Source organism: Barbus barbus (genome assembly GCF_936440315.1).
Source record: "Barbus barbus genome assembly, chromosome: 2".
NCBI lineage: Eukaryota > Metazoa > Chordata > Actinopteri > Cypriniformes > Cyprinidae > Barbus > Barbus barbus.
In genome coordinates this window covers 33,875,381-33,887,382 of record NC_136730.1, presented here as the reverse complement: position 1 = coordinate 33,887,382, position 12,002 = coordinate 33,875,381, and the positions used below count along the sequence as shown (strand labels likewise).

At 37.4% G+C, this 12,002-nt stretch overlaps 1 protein-coding gene across 2 annotated transcripts in view; it reads left to right on the top strand.

The window, feature by feature from the left end:
• The window catches only part of LOC306843745 (meiosis 1 arrest protein-like), a 50,906-nt gene that overhangs the window by 35,787 nt on the left and 3,117 nt on the right, over positions 1 to 12,002 (top strand). Inside the window, exons 5-10 of one of the 2 annotated variants that reach the window (XM_079375393.1) lie at positions 7,886 to 8,065; positions 8,238 to 8,397; positions 9,989 to 10,130; positions 10,254 to 10,451; positions 10,719 to 10,760; positions 10,849 to 11,034. In XM_079375393.1, the coding sequence (XP_079231519.1) occupies positions 7,886 to 8,065; positions 8,238 to 8,397; positions 9,989 to 10,130; positions 10,254 to 10,451; positions 10,719 to 10,760; positions 10,849 to 11,034 (908 nt within the window). The remainder of the gene's footprint in view (positions 1 to 7,885; positions 8,066 to 8,237; positions 8,398 to 9,988; positions 10,131 to 10,253; positions 10,452 to 10,718; positions 10,761 to 10,848; positions 11,035 to 12,002) is intronic. The other variant, XM_079375394.1, reaches the window with a different exon arrangement.

Here is a 12,002-nt window from a genome sequence, read left to right as displayed (position 1 = left end):
ATAAAGTGCTCCAAAATCTCCTGGTAGATGGCTGCATTGACCTTTGACTTGATAAAACACAGTGGACCAACACCAGCAGATGTCACGGCACCCCAAATCATCACAGACTGTGGAAACTTCACACTGGACTTCAAGGAACCTGGATTCTGTGCCTCTCCAGTCTTCTTCCAGACTCCAGACCTTGATTTCCAAATGACATGCAAAATTTACTTTTATCTGAAAAGAGGACTTTGGACCACTGAGCAACAGTCCAGTTCTTTTTCTCCTTAGCCCAGATAAGATGCTTCTGACATTGTCTGTGTTTCAGAAGTGGCTTAGTAGCCCTTTTCCTGAAGATGTCTGAGTGTGGTGACTCTTGATGCACTGACTCCAGCTTCAGTCCACTCATTGTCAATCTCTCTCAAGTGTTTGTCCCTGTTGCTTGTGAACCTTTTCCTACCCAATTTCTTCCTTCCAGTCAAGTTTGAATTTAATATGCTTTGATACAGCACTCTGTGAACAGCCACCCCTTTCAGTAATGACGTTCTGTGACTTACCCTCTTTGTGGAGGGTGTCAATAATGACGTTTCCATCCAGATTTTGCACTGTTTTGTTATCGACAAAGAGATATGCCTTAAAAAAAAACTTTGCGAAATTTGCTGTCTACAGCCTGTTTCCATCCAACTGGCCTTTTACCGATAAAAGGGTGTGCGTCATGGCGTCATCCCTAAAAACGAATTGTCGCATAAGTTTTGGTGTATCGCAAAAAATATATTAAATTGTATAGGCCTACATAAAATAATTTTTATTAAGTGTCATGAGTTTTTTTTTTTTTTTTTGTACTTTGTTATAGACTAGATAGATAGACCACTGTTCATAATCAAGCAATGATCATAAACAGTTGCAGTTGTATTATTATCATTTTTCTGATTAATGTTTATAGGAAATAGGAATGTTCATTCCGGTTATTTTATTTCTCCTAACCGATGGTCGTTAAGCCATATTAACCGTTAACCGACAAGATTATGTTAAATTACAATTAAATTAAATTTAAATTGATAGGTGGCTTGACCCATTACAAACACCTAAATTTGTTTTCCAGGGATTCATTTTATACACGCAAAAAGCAGCATAAACAACACGAACGTGAGGATTCACGCACCTGCAGCGCTTCTGCGAATGGAGAAAAACATAAGCTATTATATATAAAAGAAACAGGCCCATATGCAAAATATATTTTTCTAAATAATTTATGAATTAACAAAACAAAAGAAAAAAAATGCAACAATTAGCAGCCTATATGCAGAATGTCAGTTCATTTTTGTGATGCACTCTTGAGAAAGCTGCAGGTTTCCTTTATTTCACAAAAGTACGTTTTGCTTTTTATTGCGAATGTACACAAATAAAATAAATATTTTGAATAGTTTTGAATAATGTCTTACTCTTATATGACCACAAAGGAAGGAGTCACTAGTGCAAGTTGTTTCCACTTTTACAAGGGGTAAAAAAACACAAGCGATCGTGCCGGCGCCTCACGCGCGGTTAAGCATACCCTACTGACTCCACAATAGAGCATGTTCATGTCATAATAAAATACAGTCAGCCAAAAATATTGAAGAAACATAATTATTTTTTTTTTTATTTCCCCTCACTCCACAACAAATCATTTAAATTTAACGGTTGAAAGAACTAAGCAAGAATAAAAATATAAGAAGATAACAAGCCAAAACGAATTCATTTAAACCTTTGTACTTCACGTTCCAATATGTAAAACAAAATGTGCTTGGCATAATATCACAGGGTTATGGTGGTCAAGCTGAAAGGCACGGACTACAGGCTATTTAAACTGAACAGTGCACTGTAAAAAAAAATTATAATAATCATGCTAACACCGAATTAAGATAAGTATGTTTGAGGGGTAACTCGTCTATTTCTTACCATGTATAAAATAATTTTAGATACAATTTAATAATATGAATATGATTTAATGCGCTTTTGAACTACAGGAAAACGGTGCTTTAACGTGAGCAACACCATGAACACGGACACTGCCTATAGGCTAATTCTGTCATGTGACTCCACATTTATTTGCGTTAAAGACCCTTTTCTTGACAAAAAGTGTTTCCAAACTAATTTTTGCGACATTTGAAGTATCGATATGGAATTTATACGCTAAAGTTAAACGGAAAAAGATTTTTGTCAACACATGAGAAATTTAATCGATAATTGGCATTTCCATCAGCTATATCGTAAATATTTTAAAGCGCTAAATATTTTTTTGCAAAAAAATCCTTGGATGGAAACCTGGTTATTGATTGTCTTCTGGACCATTGCCAAGTCAGCAGTCTTCCCCATTATTGTGGTTTCAAAGAACAAGAGATACCTGGAATTTATACTGTAGGGATTGTCATTTAATGAAACTCAAATGTAAATATTCAAATATTTTGAGATACTGGATTTTTGACTTTCATGAGCTATAAGCGCTAATCATTAAAATTAAAACAAAAAGCGTTTTACTTTACATGTAATGAATATAGAATATATGAAAGTTTCACTTTTTGAAATAAGAACTTTTTCACGAAATTCTAATTTTATGAGATGCACTTGTATAATGTTTTAGTGAATTTTAAACTGCAATTTTTTCCTGTGGCAAAGCAGAATTTTCAGCAGCCGTTAGCCTACTCCAGTCTTCAATGTCGTATGAGCCAGAAATTATTCTGATATGCTGATTTGCTGCTCTAATAATTTGTCTTACTATTGACAATATTGCAAACAGTTTCTGAATTTTTGTGGAAAACATGATGCATTTTTTCAGGATTTTTGATGAATAGTAAGCATTTGTTTGAAATAGAAATCTTGAATTATAAATGTATTTACTGGCTAAAACTAAAACGAATCACCAATTGATGCCTTGATAGGAGTAGCTTCAAATGACATTTTCCATATTGTTGTTTTTTGTTGTGTGCTTAGCTGTAAGTGTATCCCTCCTGTACAAACGCTGAACTCAGCAGTCTGTGTTTCAGGAAACTACTCTCGCCGCTGACAATGGAAAAGGTCACAAAGTCATAGTTGGTATGGTAATGATTCCATCAAAATGTTAACAGGTGTGTGTACAGATGATGGCTAGTCATCACTCTTTAATATTCCTTTTGTACATGCTGACGCTACATTTTCCATTTGTCATCCTTTATTTTTTTTCAAAAATCTCCTTTGTTACACCTAACACTTTAAATGTCATTACATCAGAGAATAAGGTTATTTGTTCAGTTATTACAAAGACTAATTGTACATAATTTTGCTTGATGCATATTAAGTCATAACTTGTCTGATCTCATTTTGATTTCAAATGATAAATTACTGTGCATTAGTTTAAGGGGGCTGGGGGGGTGGATTAGATTGGAGATGATTTATCTGGTACACACATAAGGGAACATGTGTGTACCAGATAAATCACACTTAACTAATTGAAAAATCAGTTCCCTAAATATTCCCTAAACTGAAAAAAAAAATCTGTTTGCATTAAATTTCTGCTTTACCTAGCAAAAACGAGGGATTGCTAGGCCAATGACATGGTTTTAGGCTATCAGTACATTATCGCACCCTAGAACCTGTTAAAGGCATAGCTCATAGACACTGCATCACTGCTCAAAAAATGACTTAAAGGGGTCATATGATGCATTTTTAAAGATGATTATTTTGTGTATTCGGTGTAACAGAATATGTTGACAGGCTTTAATGTTCAAAAAACACATTATTTTTCAAATACTGTACATTATTGTAGGTCCTCTATGCCCCGCCTCTCTCAAATGCTTCGTTTTCTACAAAGCCCCTCCTTTCAACAAGTGCAGTCTGCTCTGATTGGCCAACTGGCACAGTGCATTTTGATTGGCCGAACACCACAAGCACTCGTCAGAAATGTAACGCCCCCCTTCCATAATCGCAAGCTTCAGCTTTCAAAATAAATGTAAAGACAGTTAATAATGTCCTTAGTTTTACCATCAGTTCAAGCCTGAGCGGGGAGCAGAGTCGCGTGACAGACAGTGATTAAGATAGCTGACATGCTGTGATGTGACTCTCTCTCTCTCTCTCTTTCTCACACACACACACACACACACACACACGATGCACAAAACTCTGCATTTGAACAGTCAATAGCAAGTATTTAAACTAATAACAAAAAGTTGCTGATTCAGAAGCGCCAGATTGTCATAGCAAAGTCAGAATTACCTCCTCTCCTAGGTTCACGAAACGGTCATCCATAAAATGTGTTGTGATAACATCTAGGTTGTGTTGTTCTGTTGTAAGTAATCTTAATGATTCCTAAATGCATCTACTTTCAGTAGGCCAAATAAAGTACTTTTGCTTTCGCATAGAAACAAACAGTGTCTCCCTGACATGACTGCATCAACACTACTGCGGTTACTGAAACCACGCCGCCTTTCTTTGCATGAACATTTGGACAGCATCACGCAAATATTTCCACATCGTGACGTAGACATGTGGGGGCGTGTTTGAATGAGCTGTTTTAGGGGGGCGTGGACGAGTCTTATCTTTGATAAAGAATCTCTTTGGTTTTGAGACTTTAGTCTTTGCAACTTCAGGGATCTTATCTATCAGCTTGTAACGCTCCGAAGAGAAAGGAAAACTTGAAATCGCATCATATGATCCCTTTAAGCAGAGCTCTTACAACTGAATGAATAAGTTTATAAACTTGTGAATAAAATTTTGTGAAAGAGGTAAGAATGCAGAAGTGGCTTTTAAACAGTAATGCAGCAAGCACATTTTAATGGGACTGTAATACATGTTGCATTGATACCTTGATGAATCATAGTTTTATATGAAAAAGGATTGAAGATAACTACAGAAGTGGCATCACTAGATGCAAGATGTGTCAAATGGAAGTGATACGGGGGATGTGTGGCATTTGCCTTTTACTCTAAGCCATTTACACTCTCCATTCACACTTGCATGTTTCTCACCCTCTCCATCTGGGCCACATATATTGGATATGAGCAACAGAGCGCTGAGATGCACATATCGACTATTTATTCAGAACTCAAATTTAAGGAGTGCTGACTTAAACTGTTCTGCACTTCATTAGTGCACATTTGACTCAATGATACAGTAGAAACTGATTCCAATATAGGCTGACAGTTTGTTTGGAGGCATAGGAATAAGCAATTACTTTTAATAAATTGTATCTAATTGATTTAAATGCAGCTATTTGACCCTGAGAGTTTAAGTTTAACCTTCTGTTTAGAATGTATGTTCACCAAAAACATGCAGGTGTTGCTAGGTTGATTTGACCTGAATATGGCATACAGGAGATCATGTTCGCCCCTAATTTAAAAACACCAAAAAGCAATTTATCGTGAACTGCATTATTGTGTTTTGTTGGTCTGAAAATACGCCAGATTTTCTTTCCATCTTAAATTCCCATGACAGCGATTGTCACAGTTGAGATTGTTCTCCTTCTCTTACTCCAGCTATCAGGGTTTTCTCCCAGTTAGAGTTTGTTTGGGAATGAAAGATTAAAGATGTACTGTGAAACCCCATTACCCTCTTAAGGCCCTATAGTGCTGAGAGCACATTGTTACGTTTGAATAATTTAGAGGGACTCAAGACTCTAGAGAGAGTGGCAATGATTGTTAACTTGCATTTAAGTTTCCACTTTAAGCATGAAATGAATGTTCAACGTATTTTCTAAATGCATATTTTAGATTCTTTTTTTAGAAATGTTTTGACCTGATGACAGGACGAATTCACCGCCTACGTTTCAAAATTCAATCAATAATTGAATCCCATCCCCCTACATTTTTTTTGGTATTTTCCGGTAATCTATTACTGTTAAATGCATGCCACACTACGGAAGAATATTAGATTTGCACTTCTGTATCATCATGACTTTAAGGACTATTTGTCTGAATGATTTGATAACAGGAATAAATGTTGTTTACGTTTTGGTCTGTTTGTCAGCACTGACCAGCCACAACATTAAAACCACTGACAGGTGAAGTGAATAACATTTATTATATTGTAATACAATGGCACCTGTCAATGCGTTGGATTTATTAGGCAGCAAGTGGTCAGTCAGTTATGGTGCTTCATGTGTTGGAAGTAGGAAAAATGTGCATGTGAAAAGATTGCCTTTGACCAAAGACAAATAGTGATGTTTAGAGCACCTCCATAAGTCTTATGGGTGTTCCCAGTATGCACTGCTTAGTACCTACCAAAAGTGGTGCAAGGAATGGTCATGGGCATCCAAGGTTTATGGATGCTCATGGGAATCAATGTCTAACCCATCTCGTCCGATCACACAGAAGCAGAAGAGCTTCTGTAGCTCAGATTGCTGAAAAACGCAATGCTGGGTGTGATAGAAAGGTGTCATTTCACACACTGCATCACAGTTTGCTGTGTATGGGGCTATGTAGCCACTGACCAGAGTGCCCCTAATGCCTACAGTGTACACGTGAGCATCAGAACTACACCAAGGAGCAGTGGAAGAAGGTTGCCTGGTCTGATAAATTTTCTTTTAGATTAAGTGTATGGTTGGGTGTGCTTCATTTACCTGGGGAAGAGAAAGCAGCAGGATGCAAGCAGGTAGTGTTATACTCTGCTCAGTGATCTGCTGGGAAACCTTGGGTGCTGGCATTTATGTTACTTTGACATGTACCGTCTAGCTAAAAATTGTTGCAGACCATTTACCCCTGTTTATGCCAGTGGTGTTCCCTGATAACAGTGCCCTCACTCTGCAAGATAATGCACACTGTTGGAATTGTTGAGGAACATGACAAAAAGTTCAAGGCATTGCCTTGACTTCCAGATTGCCCTTATCGCAATCCAATTTAGAATCTTTGGGATGTACTGGACCAACAAATCTGTTCCACGAAGGCCCCACCTCACAACGTGTAGGACTTACAGGACCTGTTGCTAATGTCTTGGAGCCAGATACCACAGAACGCATTCAGAGATCTTGTGGATTCAATGCCTTGATGCATCAGAGATGTTTTGGCAGCATGAGGGGTACTTACTCGATATTAGGCAGGTAGTTTTAATGTTGTGGCTAATCAGTATGAAGCTGTCATGTGGCTTCAGAGGACTTGGAATATTTTCCAAGTGCCCATGTTGTTTGAAACACTTTTATGATACACTACACTTTTATGGTGCTTTGCATCCTTTTGACACTTGAAAGCTTTGGTTCCTGTTCTTTGTCAGTGGATGAAAAATAGCAACCTGCACAGTCTTCAAAATTGTCTCCTTTCATGTTTCATTGAAGAAAGTAGACGATTAAATGTGTAATGCCATTGTAATTTTATGCAAGACATTTAAGGCATTATCTGACATTTATGCTAAAGTCAGAAATATAAATAATTGTATTATCAGACATTAAATAATTATTAATAATTTACTGAATTACTAATTTTACTTTCATTTTAGTTAGACGTTTGAGCCACCATATACAGTACAGTGAAACTGGATTCTGGTTTACATACATCACAAATTTATGTTACTGAGCTTAAAAAAAACAGCAAAATATTCACAAAAATACATATGGCACAAGCACATTTTGAGAGTTAAAGCTTTCTTTCTTTAACCGTGATGGGATACAGAATTGATTCGACAGCATCCTCTACTGGTTGTTTTGAGTACCACAACCTTCGTCTGACAAGACATAGGTTTTCAAAAATTGCTGTTCGCCAGATGATTTTATCTATAGAATGAAACTGAGTTCAGAGGTTAAAGATCACAAAAGGGCCATAATATTAAAGAAAAAGGGGGAAGGTCAAGGTTCACATTGCCTGTATTTAAACTGCCTTTTTTCTTATGAACCGATAAAGAATTATGCTGCCAGGAAACAAGAATGTGATATTCATCCATATAAATGATCTTTCTCTTCCTCCTGTAGAGAGCTTGATAGAGACGGATCTGCAGCTGGTGGAGGGCACAGTTGTGGCCTTGGAGAACTCTCTGAAAATGTGGCTACATGACCAGGGCGGAGACAGAGAACACCTGCACTTGTTGTTACCCCCTTCTCTCACCTCACAGGGTTCTACACCACACCCTGCCAACAACAGGCCAAGCCCAGGTAAAAACACACACATGGATACTGTACGAGCACCCACTAAAATATTCATTCGGAAATCAATTTCTTGCTGTACACAGCTCCAAAATGAATATTTTAGTTAAGCTTGTGTTGTGTTTTGTGTGTCTGTATGGGTTGTGATTTTGCTTATAAATGCTCATGTCTCCCTCTGCAGTCTGTTTGAAGTGTGACATGCAGGAGAGACTTCTCAGCCCAGCCCTACTTCCCAGCACTCCTGACCTTGGAGTGAAGACTGAGAGCATGCAAGATTTCCTGCCCCCAAACAAGAGTCTGGCCAATCAGAACCCCTCTCCGCAGCGTCTGCGAGTTGTCAAGTACAGTCACGTCTGTAGTTAAATTTTGTTTTACCAGCAAAGCTGTAAACAAATAGCCTTAAGCATCACTTTGACATTTTTTTTTAATCACAGAGTTCCCAGACTTCTGTGATGTTGTATATTTTTAATATATCACAGATCTAGGGAAGTCCTCAATAGTGGTTTTGATGACTAACTATGTTCTTATGCAGTATATTCAAAAGGAACATAAAAACTCAGTTTAAGTGTGGTCTCTGAAACATAGTTATTGTACAAGTATGCTGTTTGAGGGTGAAGGGGAGAAGAAAAGGGCAGCGGCTATTTGCACTAAGTGTAAATAGCGATAGATTCTATTTACACTGTTAAATAGCAAGATTTTCTGCTATTTATACTACTTATTGCAAATAGTGGCAATTATCTGGACCTCAGTATTGTAGTACATTATAAAACAGTACGCAATAATAACGTACTGAGTGTAAATTATAATTTTAATTCAAATTTATTAAATGGATGCCACCTAATTGGGACAATAAAGCCCTCCCTACACCTACCCTAACCCTACCCGATACTTTATTTTCAACTTTTTGATTATTTCCTTAATTTTTATTGAAAATAAATGCCTTTCTGATGCGATATGAGATTTGAAAAGGGAGAAAAAAATGTTTGGCAAAAGGTGGGCTCGAACTCGGGTCGATCACGTCAAAAAGCATGAGCCTTACCATCTACGCCACTGAAACTGATGTTGAACTAACTTCTTTTTTTCATGTTAGTGGGCGGAGTTAGTATAAATAGCCTTTGCCAACAAGATGGGCTATTTGCACTTAGTGTAAATAGACACTCCGGAAGAAAAAATGGACTATGCAAAAGTTAATATGATGGAGTCAGGTTTTTATCAAACAGGCAGCTCTGTGTTTGAGTCTTCTGTCTCCCACACAGTCATACATTGTATTCCCCTTGAATGTTTTGCATATGATTTCCATGCACATGAGGTCATTCTTCCGGGCACTGTGATACAATCATACTATTTGTCCCCACCTAGTCATTATGGGCCAATATGACATGTACTTGCATAATTCCTTTTACACACATGCATCTTTTTCTCAGTTTTACTCACACAGGATTTGTGAGACGTTTACCTCTTTTAAGAAATTAATGCTTTTAATCAACAATGGTGCATTCTATTGATCAAAAGTGTCAGAAGTTAAAATTATTTCTGTTTTGATTACATACTGTTCTTTTCCAAACTTTAAATTCATAAAATAATCCTGAAATCAATGTATCATGGTTTCCACAAAAATGTTAAGCAGCACAACTGTTTTCAACGTTGATGATAATTAGAAATGTTATTTTCTTTTTGTACCAAATCAGCATATTAGAATGATTTCTGAAGGATGATGTGACACTGAAGACTGGAGTAAAGGCTTTTGAAAATAAATGTTTAAAAAATATGGTAAAATAGAAAACCATTGTTTAAAATTGTAATAATAGTATTAGTAGTAATTATAATAATAGTTTAAGTCAATGATTAGGCATCAGGCATCTAAAATTAAACATTCAGATCGAGCTGTCGTGTGTGTGTGTGTGTGTGTGTGTGTGTGTGTGTGTGATGTAGAGTTCTTCATGCCGGTGGTGTGTGCCAGTCTGTGCTGTATGGACTACCACTCATCATCAGACCAACCTCATGCTGGCAGCTGGACTGGGATGAAATGGAAACAAACCAACAGACATTTCATGCTCTCTGCCACATACTAAAAGTCAGTGTCTGACTATACGTGTGTGTTTCTTTGTGTGTGTTCATAGAGCCCCGCTGTGTGATAATCTGTTATGTGAGGGACCTGAAAATGTTGTTAAAAACCTAAATTTTTTTGTTTACTTAGACCCGTGACTGGTTCCTTTTGGTGCGCTTAGAGTCGGAGTCAGGTTCAGGTTCTGCTGTGTTCTCCTACTATATACTTCAGTCCTCTGGTTCACTCTCTCTGCTTTTGAAACCTGTGCTGACACGAGAACTTACACTACCCTGCTGCCTGCCTGTCTCAATGGAGGACCCACCACTTCCTGCACTCGCCTCTGTGGAGGTACCATTACATTATAGACATACAATATAGACTAGTAATGCATGGCCCAACTCACAACTCAATTCTAATATTTAGCATCAACAACTGGATCTCTGTAATGAGAATAATTAGGATTTTTAAAGGGATTTACTAATCCTCATGCCACTCTAATCCTGTATGACTTGTTTTTCTTCAAAAGAAGAAATGTTAAAGGATAAGGTCCTGTAACTTTATTGCATGGTTAAAAAAACAAAAATACATTTTTCTGAATTATGTCTTCTTTTACAGAAGAAAGTCATACAGGTTTGGAACAACTTGAGGGGAAATGAAGTAAATAAGATCACTTACACGTTACAAACTGATCATAATCACCTTTGATATTACACCTCTATGATGTTCATGTGACCACTGTTTCCAGAGCTCCCTGGATCAGCTTGAGAAAGACCCCGTCTTTAACCCTCTCTGTCTGGACTCCAACCGTTACCCACACCTTAGAATTAGAGGTTTGCTTACCTGCTCATCACAGCCATTTGGAGCAAAAGGCCAGGGCCGTGGCCATCGCAGGGGCACCAATCGACCACCAGAGGGCTCCACACAGCGTCAGGTTAGAGGAGTAGAATGGAACAAAATGTCTAAGATAGTAGAATAGAAAAGAAGATCTGTGTTGACTAGTATTTGATCGGCAGTTTGCTGTAATTGGAGTTTTGGACAGTAATTTGGAGTTGATAGCTGTAGAAGTATTGGTATTATTATGACTTTTGATTAACTTTTTGATGCTCTAGGGGAAATTGAAGAAATAATTCACAGTTTTATCATACCTTTATTATAAAAAACTGAGATATGACAAACCTCTCTGATACGGTGTCAGTAGTGTTGACATAAGTTGACCTAAATAGATTAGATGTAATCAGGTTAAAGCAAAGAGGCTTTAGGAACGTTCAAACACTACTCTCTACATTGTGCCACTTTAGTTGAGCTCTAAAGCTGAATACAATTTTTAGAAAAATATCATACTATCAAATAAATAGAGAGGAAGTGTGTGTGTGTGTGTGTGTGTGATGTTGAAAGGGGGAAATTATTGGCCCAGAGAGCAAAAACGAAACCAAGCACTGGCCTAATATTGAAACACCCACGCAAGGGGAAGACAAAAAGAGCAAAAGGGAGAATAAAAACGATAAAGAGCAGGCAAAATAAACGGGTCCCTATTTTGGAACTCTCCACAATCATACTCAACGATTTTCCAGCCACAAGCACTTTGTGATGTCACACTATCATAAATATACTTGTGATCGATAGAACGATATGCTGCAAATTCAAAACACAAAATGTAGTGATTATGCTGGTGCACTGAGGAACAAATGTAACAGGAGGTTATTTTACATAAAGCATGCAAGTTCCACCAGCTGATAAGGAATTTGTCAAACCTGAATATCATGTTCTCCAGCATGATTTGAGATGATCCAAAGCATCCTGAGCTTCAGTGTAAATGGAACATCTGATCATCAGTACAAAGCGTCACATGATCACATGTAAATTTACTCTTAGTGACCTAGAAACAGTGCAAAAACTTAT